An 18,229-nucleotide genomic window follows, 5' to 3' on the forward strand; every position below is an offset into this window, starting at 1 on the left:
AACTATCTCGGACATGTACAATTACTACAAACCTTCCTTTTCCTCCAACAAACTTCATTAGGTTTATGCAAAGTTTGTAATATGAAGAATCTTGATCTTAAGAATTCTATATTGCTTTGTTTCCAGGACTTATTTCTTAATTAGTTTCATCCTTAATAGGATTTGAACTATCATAAGTTTTCAGTTACCGAGGAAATACTATATTCTTCTGGGAAAAGCCATATTCTTTGTTTGGCTGCTTCCTGTTAACAAATAGAGAAAAGATAGCGCTCTCTCTCACACACACGCACCCTACCCCCTCGACTCCTAATCTACTCAATATTCCCTTTCAGCTCAACCAGAGTACTGGCCTGAGAAACTTCAATGTGCAGGTAGTCCTGGATACTTTCCCCTTTCCTTTAAAAAAGCAAACAAATACCTATTTATATTCTGCTGCTGCTGCTAAGTCGCTTCAGTCGTGTCCGACTCTGTGCGACCCCATAGACGGAAGCCCACCAGGCTCCCCTGTCCCTGGGATTCTCCAGGCAAGAACACTGGAGTGGGTTGCCATTTATATTCTACTTATCATTAACTGCCAAAAACTGAAAAATTAAAGTCATTTAAGAAAGTGATTTAATTATGAGTTTCCAGGAGTAATATCCAAACATAAAAATGTCAAGAGATTATTTTTAATTAAATATAACTGAATAACCCAAGTACCTTTTTAAAGTCAGTTGAATCATCCTTTTCTAGCCTGCTACTGTAAGGTTTTCTTTCTTCTGAGTAACTGCATGATCCAGAGCGACCCAGCAAGGAATCATACCGATCACTAGCTGATGTAGAACTGACTTCATATCTTCAAAAGATGAGTTTGAGTCAAAATCTTTATTACAGACTTTCATAACTTACATTAACATGCATCCTAGTATTTTAACTAGATATTCCAAAACAGTAGATAATATTCTCCTTTATTGGTTATCTAATCAACTTTCATGATATGTAATAAATAAACGGGAAATTATTTTTAATACTAACTTCTGTTGTTTGAGAAGGAGGTTCAAAAATCTCTATATCTGAAAGTCAAAACTGGTTTTACATCATGATAAATTATTTCAACAATTTTAAATCATATATATTTTTCACATTTTAACATCTCTGAAATCAGAACAGGGCTTACAACTGATATGTATTACAGTTTAATGGGTAGCACTTTTAAGTGGCATATGACTATATTTTAAAATTAGTAACATTGCAGATGGTGAACTAACTAGAGTCTATCCAGAGTAATAAACAGACAGTACTATACCATTTTATATAGGGGATTTGCACATCTGTGGATTTTGAAATCCACTGCATTGGGTGGGTGGGGTAAGTTCCTTGGAGATACTGAGAGATAACAGAAATAAGTTTGTCCTAAAGAAGAAGAACGTATCTCTTTTGAAGGTGAGGATCTTCTTATTATCTGGTTCTGAATTTTTTTTCTGATAAATGCTAATACCTCCACATTTCAATTCAAAAGAATCATCAAAATATAAAAATTTGTCCTTGGTTTTTATAAGGTTTTGGTTAACTATTACTGGTAAGAGAAGAGGAATATAAATTAGATTCAAGAATTAATATATTGGTGTAGGTTCTCTGAAAAACTGAACAATTTTAGCTAGATGGCACTTTTTAAAAGTGTCTTCATTGGCTTTTTCTTTTTTAATTTGAAGCAGGGATAAGGGAGAAGAGTCTGAGTACCTGATGAAATAAATTTCTGGTGGACTTCATTGGCTTCTAATGTGAATAATGAGATGGTCAATGTTGAAGTAACTTAGGAAGCTTAAGAAAACTATCACTGTTGCAAAGATTTGAGAAAAAAATCTTTCTTAGCAACTTACTATGACAATTGAACTAGAAGTAAAGCCATTGATAAAGAAAGTTATTAACACTTATCAGGTCATCTAAATATCTGTAGATTTTTTATTACTGAAATAATTCTATCAACTTAAAAAATTTATCAATATCTAGCAACATATTTTTAGAAAGGATAAAATGAGTTAAAGATCAATTAAAAAAAAAGTAAAACATACCTAGAAATGGAATCCGTCTAAAAAGAGAAAAACATAAGGGTAACTAAATTTTTATGCTTTCAATTATGTAACTCACTGATTAATCAAGAAAAGTTAACTTCAGTACTATTTTCACACTAATAAACTAATACATATTTAATCTCTGCACTTTAACATCAATGTGGTTGTTTTACAAAGAAATTCTAGGACAGAGTCACTGTAAATTTCTACTTGTCCAATACTATACAATTACATTTCCCAATTTAAAGTAATATTTTGTGAATTTCTACAAATGACACTATAATTAGGAGGGGAAAAAAAGAAAGACTAAGACACATACCCATTACTTACAATTCACTTAGCAGGAGAAAGTAACATATTTACATTACGAAATGCATGTTTATTATGTGACATCTCAAAGCAACTATCTTTCCCACTTTTCTGTTTTTGAGGTAATAACAGGAGAGACCAACAAATGAATACTAAAGTATTTAATGTACAATAGTATATATATATTTTGTTTACAATTTATTTTCTGGAAATCCAGCTATACATTCCTTCAAACTTTAGCAATGAGGGTATAGGAAATTATGATTAATTTTCTCAAGCAAGTGGTATGCTACACTGACGTTCCAAAACTCTTCTTAATGTAAATGGTGAAATGATTAATAGGATAAAATAGTCTCATTGGAGTCAAAGACTTTTTGGGGGGATTAGCATCTTTAGCTCTTTCTACTGAAACACTCAATCTGTAATTTTCTATAAAGTAACTATTCAGAAATGACTTGTTTAATTTCTGAATTTTAGATATTTGAATTTTCCCATTATATTTACCTTTATATATGCTGTGAAATCACTGGGTTCCTTTGGAACTGTTTGAGCCTCATTCAGATTAAAAATGTCTTACTAAAGTCTAATTAAGTTTCCTTTGCAAAACCAATTTTGTACTTGCTGCCCATGTTTTCTTCAGGTAATGCTTTACCTTATTGATTTATTCTTCAGTTTTATAATGATTAACAATTTTGAAGTTAAATTTCAATTTTCACAATATAATTCAAATCCATAAGCTGCTGAAAGAATAGATTTTGAAAGCTCCTATCACAAGAAAATACTTGTATCTATGTGTCTATGTGTGGTGATGGATGTTTACTGTACTAAACATTTCACAATACACAAATATTGAATAATATGCGCAATATTTTATATACCAATTATATCTCAAATAAAGAAAGCAGAAGCAAACAAAAAGATATTATTTATTTAAATTCTGGAAAATATCCACATGTGAAATAAAATGTACACATATCAAACGAAAACATCACATCTCGCCTCAGTTTGAACTCTGGTTCACTGGTTTAACTTAACTTTAAGAATAAATAAAAACTTCCAGTAGTCGCAGAAATCACTCAAATTCTATTTTTTGTCTTTAAAAGTCATGGTGCTATTATTGATTATGTTACATATATATTTGTTTTTGGCCATGCTGTGTGGCATGCAGGATCTGAGTTCCCCAAGCAGGGATGGAACCCATGCCTTCTGCAGTGGTAGTTTGGAGTCCTAACCACTAGACTGCCAGGGAATTCTTGGTTATATTTTGTTTTTAAAAATTTTAGTAAAAAGCACATAAAATAAGTCACTCTAAGAGTACAGAGCTAACTATATTCACACTGCTGTGTAACAGCTCTCTACAACTTTTTTCATCTTGCAAAACTGTAATTTTATACCCACTAAACAAATCTCTATACCCTCCTACCCCCAGCTCCTGGCAACCACAATTCTACTCTCTGTTACATATGAGTTTGAATACTCTGGTGAGAGCACAAGCATTGTCAGTTGTGTCAGACTCTTTTTGACCCCTTCGGCTATAGCCCACCAGACTCCTCTGTACATGGAATTCTCCAGGCAAGAATGCTGGAGTGGGTTGCCATTCTCCTTTCCAGGGGATCTTCCCTACCCTGGGAGATCAAACCTGGGTCTCCAGCATTGCAGGCAGATTCTTTCTGTCCGAGCCAACAGGGAAGCCCGTGGAATCATACAGAAGGTGCTTTTTGGTGACCTGTTTATTTCACTTAGCTTCCCTGGTGGCTCAGAGGTTAAAGCGTCTACCTGCAATGCGGAAGACCTGGGTTTGATCCCTGGGTCGGGAGATCCCCTGGAGAAGGAAATGGCAACCCACTCCACTATTCTTGCCGGGAGAATCCCATAGACAGAGAAGCCTGGTGGGCTACAGTCCATGGGGGTTTGAAGAGTCGGACACGACCGCGACTTCACTTTCACTGTCCTGGTTTTTTTTTTCCCCCTTGTGTTTTAAAATTGTTTTTCTGAAGTAAAAATATTCTTTAAGTTTTTCTGAATACAATACCGTAAGATCATATACCACACTATAACAAAGTTCCTCCATAATTCCCCATCTCTCAAACGCCCTAGATAACTACCGTTAATCTTTTCTGTATACATATCTATGTGAACACATAAATATAGATTCATACAAAGACATTTTATTTAATCTATTCCCAACTAATAGACATTTTGAAAGTTTTTAATATTTTGCTTCAAAAGCCATGCTGCTATGAACACTTTAGACTTATCTTTGCACTTACATAAGTCACTTCACTGGAAATAAATTTCTTGAAGTGGAATTGAAAAGCAAAGAGGCATGAACTTTTTCTGAAGGCTTCAGATTTGTTTTGCTCAACTGATCTCTCAAGAAAATGAATTTATTATAGCCTCAAAGAATTATATGAAAATGCCTATTTCAAAACTAATCATGCCAAACCTGAGCATTATTAACCTTTGTAAATTTCACTTTGGTATTAATTATTAGGTCTTTGGTTATTAATGAAAGTAAATGTATTTTAAACTTATTGGCAATTTATATTTCTTCTTTTGCTATGTTTATAAATTTCATGGATTCTGCTTCCAATTTTTTTTTAACTGTGTCTTTTAAATAGTACAAATATTAATCTTTTAAATGCTATAAAAGAGGGCTATACTATTTAAAGTGAGCTAATGTGTCTCAATTTTAATAAGGATGTCTTTTTTGCAATTTTCTAGCTTTTCCTGTTTAAACAGTCAAATCTATTAATCCTTTCTTCATTGTTTCTTGCCATGCTTTCTTATTTAAAAATTTTTGATTTATTACTAATGTTCTTCACATGGTAGAAGTTTTAGCATCCAACAGTTTAATGAAAGCAAATCATAATAGCCTAAGCAACAGAAGCCACATTTATGGAATAATGAACCACACTAAGATAAAATAATTCAAGTTTTCTGGATCAAATTTGATCTTAATTTTTTGAAAATTTATATCCTGAAGGTAGTTTCAAAGGCAATTCAAAAAACTTAACAACTTTCTGGTTAACTTAAAATTTACTTTTCTTTGAAACAAAAAAGTATATGCCACAAAGTCATTTTTTCAATTTGGTGAACTTGGATTCTATGAACTGAGTAAAAGTTTTGTTATAAAACACCTCTGAGGTAGTGATAACACTATTTCAAAAATGCACAGAATTGGGTTGATCATACTTTTTCACAGAAAAACAAGGGCTGACACTACAAATCTTCATAAGAGAGCAACTCTATTTGGTGGAAGCACTTTTCTAGTCTATTGTAGAAGATACTACAAGTTACTGTCTTAACCTCCATTCTCCCTTTCTCTCATGGTACAGCAGTCACTAAGTTTAGGTGAGGTGGTATGCAGCCCATATTCACAGCAAAACAGCTGAACTATCTCGGTGGTGGGCCTCGTCTGGCCTAAACTAATTATTATAATTCCAGTCGTATGTTGTAAAGCAGCCTGAGGATGGAGCTGACATAGGGGGTTGTGTAATATAATTGACATACAGTAAATTATCTTTGCTTAATCCAATTCAAGCTGGGTTTTTTGTTGCTTGGAACTGAAAAAATGTTAGCACAAAGCAAGATCTAAATAATGCTCTATTTAAAATGGACAAAGACTACTTAAATTGTTTGGAACTAAGAAATTTTCATAAAAACAATATTCTACTCAATGTATCTCATATATAATTTTAACAATAAAACTTAAATATAACATATATCAATATGCTTCAAACCCACAAGCTTGGAAGCCAGAACATCTTTCCCCTCCTACCCCAGCCTGGTGGGACCAGGGATCTGTGTGATACGGCAGGGAGAAGTGTCAGCTGGAGATGGTTTACTAATTCCCTCGCTCTTGTTTATCTGTCCACTGTTTCCTCTTGAAAGATGAGAATTCATAAGGTATCACTGGGCAAGGAAGATGATGGACAAGTTTACAGAAAATAATAAACAAGAGACATAGGTGAATGGGGGAAGTGCTTACAACTGACAGGCAAAAGGTTTAAAAATTACAAAACTTGGCCTGCAAAAAATTGACCCTTGGAAGTAATTGATTCTTCAACTTGTCTGGCTACCTAAAGATAAAATAAAGGTATCTTTTGGGTCAAAACACACAAACTTGGCCCTAAGAGTAATGTCCACAGTCACCTAGTACAGGGAACCAACTTCTGGTCACTTCACATTATTGTGGATCCCAACAACTAAAAGTAATCTTAACAGCTTTATGTAGGAATGTCAAATCAAAATGAAGAAAATATGACCAGAATGTCATTTCAGGCTGGACACTGTTGAATTTAAAACATTAAGACTAAGTCATATTGTACAATCTACTCCTATGTAAACAAAGTTCTTCCATGTATGTCAGCTTTGTGCAGAGCCAAACAATAGAGAACAGAGGGGAAAAAACCAGTGGGAAGAAACTTTGGTCATTTACTACCTATGCAATCTTGTCAATCAAACTTGCCTTAAATCTTTAATCAGTACTGGGGTTGAAGGGCAGAGAGCCTTTTCCTGAAGATTATTGGAAAGATCAGCAGTGATAATGAATGTAAAAGTCATTTAGAGACACAAAATTTCTAAACAAATGTAAAGTTAAAATGACCTATTATCTTCTCCAGAATATAACCCTGCCGTTTACAAAACTGAAATCTGGGTCTGATAAGTATGCACTACTTCTGGATAGCCTTTAGATACTTTTCTTTGCTCAAAGGTGTAACAGGTAGCCCTTGCTTAAAGGCAAACAATGAAAACAGCATTCAGTGTGTTTTGCAGCAAGCCATTATAGAGGCAGAACATGTTAAGGAGTGAGAGGGGCACCTCCAAGCTCCTTCCTGGGAACTACACTCAGTTTAAGCCGCCACAACTTTTGACTGTGTGCACTGCAATTTATCTCAATTTACCTCAGGCAACTGTTAGCAAGATGTGTCGTAAGGTAATTCCCTCTTTGCCTTATGTGGCTTACAAAAGATTACTCAACACTCTACTTTTGGATAGCAGTAGAAACCTGTTTTCTCATTTTTTTTCTTTTCAACTTTGAAGGCTGACATACATACAATAAACTAGATCCACTTAGAGTATACAGTTTGATGAGTTTTGACATTTGTGTATACCCAAAAAAACCCTCTACAATCAGGATCTAGAGCATTCCCAATGTCTCTGAAATACTCTTTGTGCTCCTTTCCAGTTGCTCCACACCCGATTCCAGAAAACCACTGATGGTCTATCCCCAGCATGCAGGTACAGTGTACAGTAACTGTCTTACATGAATAAACATAAAGTAAAAAGTGACCCTTAAAAATATGAATATTTCTAAATACAAAAAATAATGCTAATTACCTGAACTTCTTTCTTATTGGATCCCTCCTCTGTATCAGATTGTTGCTCTTGCTCATTTTCATCACTCTAAAAGAGATTATCAATTTATTTTAGAAAAGTAAAGATAATTTTGAAACAGTTAATATTTAAATATATTAAGGCTTTTCCAATTTAAAATGACTTGGGAAAACATAACAGGAAATGGATCAAAGGGAAAACTGGTTTTTAAGTGGGAATTTTTCTACCCTGTTTACAGGAAGTCTGTTTTATCTGCATAGTACAATCTAATTAGGTTAGCATATATAGTGAAGAAAGACCATCCACCTAACATTCTGATTTAAGAAACACATTCATATTGGGATGAAGATGCTGGAGGTTTAATGTGAAAATATGATACTCAATTTTATATTGTGATGTTATTGCATGTACTTTAACAGTCTACTTAGTTGCCCAAATACAGTGAGGCAGCAAAAATAGGAAACATTATCTTAAGTAAGAAAAGCTCTATTCTATAAGCTTGGTAAGATTTATATAACAACCCTATTATGTTTAGGTAGTTCCGCTATCTAGCAATTTCTTGGGAACTTAGAGCACATCAAATAGAAAACACAAGGCTTGGTAGGCTAAAAGTCTAGACTCTCAGCCAATGGGAATATTCTATCAGAAGACTTAAAAACTCAATAAACCTTAAAGGATTGAAAGAAAAGGGAAATACACAATCAACGCATCTGGCTCAGGCTCACTATAAAAATACCAGAGGCTTTAAGACTAAATCATCCTATTTCAGACTGGTACAGCTATTTTCAGCTCTGTGAGTTAGGGTAAATTTAATAAAGAAAATTCTGAGTCATAGTTACCTCATCCATAAAGTGGGTATAAAAACCTTACAGAATTGTCCTAAGGATTATAGAGGATCTTTATACAACCGATCATGTGGTATCTAGCAAAAATGGTATTTGAAGTTACTAAGCAAACAAGAGAAATCAATGCTACTACTACTACCATTATGTATTAATATAAATGTATTAATTCCACAATATGAACTGGTTGTCTTTACGTATTACTGTTTCACGGAAGAACACAGGAACTGAAAATTTTTTAAATGGGGAGGCTCAGACGTCTTGAAAAATTATTATTACTAACAAAAACAAAAAGGAAACCTAGTAATAACTTGCCTAACCATACACCACCCTTTCTTTGACAGAGCCCTTTCTGTATACTGTTTGATACAGGTTCAATCACGTGGCTATGGAAAGGAAAGGATATTTGTGCTGATGGTTGATTAGAACACAATTCAATGCAAGATCAAATTAAAAAGATGAGTACTGCCTATACAGATCTTAGGAACAATCATTATAATGCTGGTTACATGTATGACTCTAGAAAGTGGAGTTTTGAAGGGAGAGCTGGTCCAAATAAACTGGGGAAAAATAAATACTGTATAAAAAAGCTTTGCTTATTAAACACCTAATACATGTAAGTTATTAAAAAGGTAAGAAATTTTTAAGTAGTAAGAGTTATTAAGATGCTAAGACTGACAGGCTTTATTATTATTATTAAAATATTACTGGGCAATCAATTAAGATCAACCAGACATCACATACTTCCTGACAAAGGAAAAAAACACCCTGCCAAGAGAATACTGAACCAGAATCTGATCATTTCTACACCTCAAATCACCAATTTATAGTAAACACAAAAAACTACATGAATGTGTTAAACTATACTTCAGGAATATAACTCAGTTCATTAAAAAATAATTGTAAGAAAAAAAGAGATGGAAGGAGTAACTGATTTTTTAAAAGAGAATTGAAAGAAAAAACTAATCATAACTTATGGTCCTTATTTGGATGCTAATCAAATCAGCAAAAAATAAAATTACAACAGACCATTTATGGCAACACGAGTCAAAGTGAAAGTGAAGTCGTTCAGTTGTGTCCGACTCTTTGCAACCCCATGGGCTGTCGCCCGCCAGGCTCCCATGGAATTTTCCAGGCAAGAATACTGAAGTGGGTTGCCATTTCCTTCTCCTAGGGATCTTCCCGACCCAGGGATAGAACCCAGCATCTCCCACAGGCAGAGGCTTTACCCTCTGAGCCACCAGGGAAGCCTAATTGGTAAAGAATCTGTCTGCAATGAAGGAGATTGGGATTCAGTCCCTGGGCTGGGAAGATCCCTAGGAGAAGGAAGTGGCAACCAACTCCAGTATTCCAGGCTGGAGAATCCCATGAACAGAGGAGCCTGGCAGGCCACAGTCCGTGGGGTCGCAAGAGTTGGACACGACGACTTAGTGACTAAACCACCACCAGAGGACTGTGTAATTGGACAGATGATATGCCCATGAGGCCAGGTGGACAATATGAGTCAGGGAGACAGTAAAACTGACTGTCTATTCAATATTAAGGATTGATTGTCAATTTATTTAAAATAAACATGATCATGGTATTATGATCACTCATTAAAAGATAATATTTATGGTTACTTTTATTACTTTAAAATAATAAAATTTTAATATTTTAAAAAGGAGTCCTTTATCTCCTGAAAATTCATACTGAAATTTTTACATGTATAGTATTACTAAAATTTTCTTCAAAATAATTAATTGGGAGTTGGGAAAGTGGTAGAGATTTAACTTAACAATGAATATTTTGAGTGGGATGATATACTTCTTTATGTTTAAACTTTTTTGCATTTTTTTTTTTCTGAAGAAAAAAAAAAAAGGCTAAAAAAATAATCCCCTGAAAACAATTAGTTTGCCTTTCTGAGGTATATGTTGTATTGAAATAGGATAAATTTCACATTAACTGTGTTATCCGATAGTTCCTCTTTCTCCTGCAAATGAATAGCAATGTCAGGCAAACAGATATGAAGAAGAAAAAATTAAAATTTATCAGACTGCAGCCATTATTTTTTTATTCCAATAATGGGACAGTACTCTTGCTTGTGGGCTTCCCTGGTGGCTCAGAGGTTAAAGCGTCTGCCTCCAATGCGGGAGACCCAGGTTCGATCCCTGGGTCGGGAAGATACCCTGGAGAAGGAAATGGTAATCCACTCCAGTATTCTTGCCTGGAGAATCCCATGGACGGAGAAGCCTGGTAGGCTACAGTCCACGGGGTCGCATAGAGTCAGACGCGACTGAGCGACTGAACGGAACGGAACGGAACGGACTCTTGCTTGTAAGCCATGTCAGAAATCTGAGTAGTTGTTTATTCTTAAAAAGAAAAACTCTTCTGCTTTAAATAACTAGCTCAAACACATAGTGATGACCTAAAGAATACATAATCTGAGGCATTTAAGAAACTATCAGTGTACATTCCTAGAAAAATTAAGCACGAATCAAGTAGGTATATTTTAGTAGGTTCTCACATCTTGTGTCCAAAATGAGACTCCTGTAGATCTTCTTTTCTCTCTTGGCCGCCTTCGTTCTCTGATGGATTTAGGCTGTGATTTATCTTCTCCCTCTTTTTCTTCTTCTTTCTTTTCTCCCTCTGTTAAGGATTAAAATTAATCATATGGCAGCAATGCATCTTGAGAGTATTTGCAAAGTAAATATGAAAACAATTCTAAGTCAACCTCTGTGAAAGTTTCTAAAGTTCTCTAATCAGAAATAATTTTTGCCCCCTCAGTGCTCTTGTAACACTTGGTTTAAACATGTCTATATCTCCCATTGGATACACTCTTGAAAATCAAGAACTAATTTTAATTACTTCATTTTTCTAGTGCGTAAAACAAAAATTTTGCTTAAAAGACACATTTAATAATATTTACTGAAGAGAAAATAAATGAATCCTATGAAGAGAATGGGGCCCTAGTTATTAATGTCTGACAGGAAAATAGCTCTCATGCCCAAACAGTTTGTAACAATGGAACAGCTAGTAGGCATATAAGTTTATCAGTTTCCACTTCTACCATTCCCAGTCTTCATTCGGCAGTAGAATAAATACACTATTCACTGAATTTTCTTGTAGTATCTCAGAGCAAACCTTTTTTCCCCCCTTGGGAAAAAATTATCTTTTATTAAAAACAAATAAATGTAAAGTCTTCAAATTTGTTCCCTTCCTGGGATAGTTAAAATATCCTCAGACTTACACACTAGAATATGCTTTAAAAAGTAGACATATGGAGCAAAGTAATGCTAAAAATGATTGTCAAAAGGCTCCTGTGTCATTAGCCAGCTCCTTGTCTCCTTCTGTGAAGGAAACACAGCAAAAAAAATTCGAGGATTAAGAGGGGTTTAATGTTTTTAGAATGAGTTTAGAGCAAAGGCCTCAAACCCCAAACCCAACAGTGGTCACCCAGGCTATGAGAGGAGGGCCCTGCAGCTTCTCAGCTCTCACCAATCGCTGGCGTGAGCGCTCAGAGCCAGTGCTGCCATATCGTCCAGCTTTTCAACAGAACACAGAAATTTGAACTTTCATGCAAATATCCCCAATTTAAATGTTGGCTCAAAATTTTTATAATCATTATACAGGCCTCACACTCAGAGGTTTAAAGAACTGAAATATTTCAATGACCAATAAAAGAAGAGCCAGCTTGCTGAAAAAATTTTAATTTTCTGAAGCTTACTCCTATAGGACTACCGATACTATCATGACTAATACTATTTGATTTTGCTTTTAAAATATAAAATACCTACAATTGGAATATTTTTATTTAGCACCCATTTCTTAAAGTAGGAGTTAGAGTTTATATAGGAAGTTTATACGCAATAATAGGAAATATTAATAGCATCAACATGCCAATATATAGCTGAAAAAGAAGCCTATTTTTCAAGAAATAAGCATAGAAATGATTTTTTTGGCAAGGATTTTATATATATATATATGTTAAAAGATTTTTGTTTAAAACAATTTCACAATAAACAGTTAAAAGATATGATCTACATAATACGCAAGAAATGACTTGAAACATTAATAATCTATTCTTAGAAATAATCACCCCACCAGTTTTTCTATACCAACTTTTCTATGTTGATCTACATAAAGATTTTTGAAGTCTTAGGCAATAAAGATACATGTACCAATGCCAGATCATACAATTTTCTGTTTTTATTTTCTACTTTTCTCATTCTCAACCATCATATTCTTTCAGGTTAGGTAGAATAAGTCTCAGTTTAGGATGTTGGCTCTTTTCTGTTAAACTATATTAATTAGGAAAAACCAACTCAAAGAATTATCTGAAGGAAACAAAGTGTTTTCAAATTTTTGTTCTTACCTCTTTCATTTTCCTTAGTTAATCCTCTGGAGTAAGCAGAAGTTATACCTACAAGACTATTTGGCCTATTTAATTGACTTGAAGCATAAAGTGAACTGCTCATTGTAGAAAGTAAAGAGGAGGGAGTGGCTGAACTTGAAGTTGATACTGGTCTGTAGCGTTGATAAGTCTGTGAAACATGAAAATTAACACCCATTTGAAATATTAAACACAGATAAAAACAAAATAAGTTCATTTTAAAGGAAAAGTAATGTTCTATTTATGTCAAAATAATTAAGACTTCCAGCTAAAATCCTTATGAGTAATCTGTATGTGGTTTGTCAGTAAATAATCTCTGGCATTTTAAGAATCACAACAACTACCCCTGCCATATGACCTAGGTGTGTTGCTGGTATACTGTTACCTCATCATATGTTCTGGAGTACTTCTGTTTATATTCATCTTCTCTGGATGTTTCTGATTCCTTCTTTTCTTCCTGCTTCTCTTTATCCTGCTTCTCTCTTTCCTCTTTTTCTTCATTTTCTTGTTCTCTGGTTCGGGTGGAACGACTCCTCCCTATTGTTTTTTCAGCTTCCTGAAGATCAGTCAATGTTACCCCCTGCACACAAAAAAAGATAAATAAAATATGAATGCATTAGAAGTCAAACATGCATGTTTAGAACTGGTCTGAAAATTTAAACAGAATTTCTACTTAGCAAGTCATATTCATTCTACGAAGAATCATCATGAGCAAGCAGAATAGTATATACTGGGAAAGAAATAAAATATATGCAAGAAATTGTCTCTATATTAAAGAAATTAACAAAATAGCACAGGAACTGACTGTATGAATATAAATATTCATAAGAAGTTCAAAGAAAGAAGGAAAAGCCAATATATACACTATTTATATATTAAAGTTACATGTATTTATGAGTTTTTATATATGCAGATGCACAAAGAGAAGATTTCAGTAGGGCGGTAATTTTTGAAGGTTAAGTCCCCAAAGGACAGATTGAATTTCAAGACGTAAAGGTACAAAGACAGAAAAAACATGTTAAGACCTTATGAAATACTCAGGTTAACTTGAAATGTTAAGTAATGGTTAGGATCAAATAATTTAATCTGGACTTTGGAGGCCCTGAACTGCAGGAAAGGGAGACAGAAAGAGATACAAGAGACAGAATCAGAATGGCAAGGAGGTAAGAACATGATAATTAGCTGGAGGTGACATTTTTCTCATACTTGAACATCAGCTTTTTGAAATATCTAACATTAAATGCTTATTTCCCACCCTTTCCAAATACTCAGAATTATTTGTTAATTGTAAGATCATATATGATTCATTTTTAACATTAATCAAATACTCTGAATCAGACACTATATTAGGAATAGAAAAATATTCAAAGAGATATACAAAGCCATACAAAACATGCCTTAACAGTAATAGCCATATGTAATATTAGATGAAATGTAATTAGATAAAATGTAATATTAACAGCATAGCCATATTTAAAAGGCTACAGTAGGATTACTAAAGCAACTTTTATATTTTAAGATTCATTCATACTATATACTGAGATCAATATTTGCACAGAGATGTGCTAAGGGGAAACATAATTCTGAACTTTTATATATTACACACATTAAATATACCTGTGTTGATCTTCTAGACTGTCTTGCCTGTCTAGATCTTGCTTTTCTTTGGGATTCAGACTCTTCATCTCTAACAGGAGTGAGGTATGATCTACAGTAATAAATGAAAATCGTCAGTTGGAAATACATTGCCTGTGAATGTAATCACACATGAATGTACATAAATGAAACATTTAGGTTCATCATTTTAATGGATTTTAAGAAAGAGTTGTCAGAAAATGGTTAGACCCATTCTGAAATTCAACAATGCAGTCTGATAGTTTTTTAGAATTGAACTACTCATATTAACATATATTTTTAAAAGTTTTTCCTATCCACAGTTTTGTTTTCTCGAACTTGCAATATCATTTCTCTTAGCTCCTTTCTTGAGTCCCTGAAACATCATCCTAGATAATATGTGAAGATATATGGCTAAACTCTAGACTGTCAATGCCTTTTTATGGTAAAATCATTAGGACTGAATGCAGTTTTTAGGATATGAGATGACTAGTGAAGAAGCACAACTCCCTGCACTCCTATCATCCTGCACTGACTAAAAATATTTCTGGCAGACATCATACTTTCGCTCATACTTAAAGGTCTCTAAAAATTCAAGTGTTGTTATATATGACTCCTTTAAAATCAGCATCTTACTCTTGGGTCACTGATTTTCTGATACAGAAAATAACATTTGGTATTATCTTCACTAGATTTTATATTTTAAATCTAAGCCTAGCAGCAGTGGCTGCGTGGGTGCAGGAGTGGCTGAGAGGAGCTACCCCTTGTCCAAGGTCAGGGGCCGAGGCCGAGAAGAGCTACCCCACATCCAAGGTAACGAGCAGCGGCTGTTCTTTGCTGGAGAAACCTAGAAGAGATACCCCACTTTCAAGGTAAGAGAAACCCAAGACAGTAGGCGCTGAGAGGACGTCAGAGGGCAGACAGACTGAAACCACAATCAGAGAAAACTAGGCAATCTGATCACATGGACCACAGTCTTGTCTAACTCAATGAAACTAAGCCATGGCCTGTGGGGCCACCCAAGACGGGCAGGTCATGGTGGAGAGGTCTGACAGACTGTGGTCCACTGGAGAAAGGAATGGCAAACCATTTCAGTAGTCTTGCCTTGAACAGTATGAAAGGCAAAAAGATAGAACACTGGAAGATGAACTCCCCAGGTCGGTAGTGCCCAATATGCTACTGGAGATCAGTGGGGAGATAACTCCGGAAAGAATGAAGGGATGGAACCAAGTAAAAACAACACCCAGTTGTGGATGTGACTGGTGAGAGAAGCAAGTTCTGATGCTGTAAAGAGCTATACTGCAGAGGAACCTGGAATGTTAGGTCCATGAATCAAGGTAAATTGGAAGTGGCCAAACAGGAGATGGCAAGAGTGAACATCGACATTCTAGGAATCAGTGAAATAAGATGGACTGGAATGGGTGAATTTAACTCAGATGACCATTATATCTACTACTGTGGGCAGGAATCCCTTAGAAGAAATGGAGTAGCCATTATGGAGTCCGAAATGCAGTACACTTTGATGCAAACTCAAAAACAACAGAATGATCTCTGTTCGTTTGCAAGGCAAACCATTCAATATCGCAGGAATCTAAGCCTATGCCCCAACCAGCAATGCTCAAGAAGCTAAACGGTTATGTGAAGACCTACAAGACCTTTTAGAACTAACACCCAAAAAAGATGTCCTTTTCATTATAGGGACTGGAATACAAAAGTAGGAAGTCAACAAACACCTGAAGTAACAGGGAAATTTGGCCTTGGAGTACAGAATGAAGCAGGGCAAAGGCTAATAGAGTTTTGCCAAGAGAACGCACTGGTCATAGCAAACACCTCTTCCAACAACACAAGAGAAGACTCTACACATGGACATCACCAGATGATCAACACTGAAATCAGATTGATTATATTCTTTGCAGCCAAAGGTGGAGAAGTTCTATACAGTTAGCAAAATCAAGACCAGAAGCTGACTGTGGCTCAGATCATGAACTCCTCATTGCCAAATTCAGACTTAAATTGAAGAAAGCAGGGAAAACCACTAGATCATTCAGATATGACCTAAATCAAATCCCTTATGATTATACAGTGGAAGTGAGAAATAGATTTAAGGGACTAGATCTGATAGATGAGTGCCTGATGAACTCTGGACGGAGGTTCGTGACAAGGTACAGGAGACAGGGACCAAGACCATCCCCATGGAAAAGAAATGCAAAAAAACAAAATGGCTATCTGAGGAGGCCTTACAAATAGCTGTGAAAAGAAGAGAAGTGAAAAGCAAAGGAGAAAAGGAAAGAAGTTCCAAAGAATAGCAAGGAGAGATAAGAAAGCCTTCCTCACTGATCAGTGCAAACAAATAGAGGAGAACAATAGAATGGGAAAGACTAGAGGTCTCTTCAAGAAAATGAGAGATACCAAGGGAACATTTCATGCAAAGATGGGCACAATAAAGGACAGAAATGGTATGGACCTAACAGAAGCAGAAGATATTAAGATGAGGTGGCAAGAATACACAGAAGAACTTTACAAAAAAGATCTTCACGACCTAGATAATCACAATGGTGTGATCACTCACCTAGAGCCAGACATCTTAAAATGTGAAGTCAGATGGGAATTAGGAAGCATCACTATGAGCAAAGCTAGTGGAGGTGATGAAATTCTAGTTGAGCTATTTCAAATCCTGAAAGATGATGCTGTGAAAGTGCTGCACTCAATATGCCAGCAAATTTGGAAAACTCAGCAGTGGCCACAGGACTGGAACAGGTTAGTTTTCATTCCAATCCCAAAGAAAGGCAATGTCAAAGAATGCTCAAACTACCACACAATTGTACTCATCTCACACACGAGTAAAATAATGCTCAAAATTCTCCAAGCCAGGCTTCAATAATACATGAACCATGAACTTCCAGAAGTTCAAGCTGGTTTTAAAAAAGGCAGAGAAACCAGAAATCAAATTGCCAACATCCGCTGGACCATTGAAAAAGCAAGAGAGTTCCAGAAAAACATCTACTTCTGCTTTACTGACTATGCCAAAGCCTTTGTGTGGATCACAATAAACTGCAGAAAATTCTGAAGGAGACGGGAATACCAGACCACCGGACCTGCCTCTTAAGAAACCTGTACGCAGGTCAGGAAGCAACAGTTAGAACTGGACATGGAACAACAGACTGGTTCCAAATAGGAAAAGGAGTGCATCAAGGCTGTAGATTATTACCATGCTTATTTAACTTCTATGCAGAGTACATCATGAGAAATGCTGGGCTGGATGAAGCACAAGCTGGAACCAAGACTGCCAGGAGAAATATCAATAACCTCAGATATGCAGATGACACCACCCTTATGGCAGAAAGTGAAGAGGAACTAAAGAGCCCCTTGATGAAAGTGAAAGAGGAGAGTGAAAAAGCTGGCTTGAAGCTCAACATTCAGAAAACTAGATCATGGCATCTGGTCCCATCACTTCATGGCAGATAGATGGGCAAACAGTGGAAACAGTGCTGACTATTTTTTTGGGCTCCCAAATTCACTGCAGATGGTGATTGCAGCCATGAAATTAAAAGGCACTTACTCCTTGGAAGGAAAGTTATGACTAACCTTGACAGCATATTAAAAAGCAGAGACATTACTTTGTCACAGTGAAGACTATGGATTTTTCAGTAGTCATGTATGGATGTGAGAGTTGGACTATAAAGAAAGCTGAGCACTGAAGA

At 35.4% G+C, this 18,229-nt stretch overlaps 1 protein-coding gene across 12 annotated transcripts in view; it reads right to left on the minus strand.

Moving 5' to 3' along the window:
- Positions 1-18,229, minus strand: part of PPP1R12A (protein phosphatase 1 regulatory subunit 12A) — a 178,025-nt gene that overhangs the window by 15,795 nt on the left and 144,001 nt on the right. For all 12 annotated transcript variants that reach the window (XM_055395316.2, XM_055395312.2, XM_055395309.2 and 9 more), the window contains 7 exons: positions 14,532-14,622; positions 13,300-13,494; positions 12,897-13,065; positions 11,049-11,170; positions 7,704-7,769; positions 2,052-2,068; positions 700-835 (listed from right to left, as the gene is read on the minus strand). In XM_055395316.2, coding sequence (XP_055251291.1) covers positions 700-835; positions 2,052-2,068; positions 7,704-7,769; positions 11,049-11,170; positions 12,897-13,065; positions 13,300-13,494; positions 14,532-14,622 — 796 coding nt within the window. The remainder of the gene's footprint in view (positions 1-699; positions 836-2,051; positions 2,069-7,703; positions 7,770-11,048; positions 11,171-12,896; positions 13,066-13,299; positions 13,495-14,531; positions 14,623-18,229) is intronic.

This window comes from Moschus berezovskii, chromosome 6, assembly GCF_049115385.1.
Source record: "Moschus berezovskii isolate FMDL1 chromosome 6, NW_MosBer_1.0, whole genome shotgun sequence".
Taxonomy (NCBI): domain Eukaryota; kingdom Metazoa; phylum Chordata; class Mammalia; order Artiodactyla; family Moschidae; genus Moschus; species Moschus berezovskii.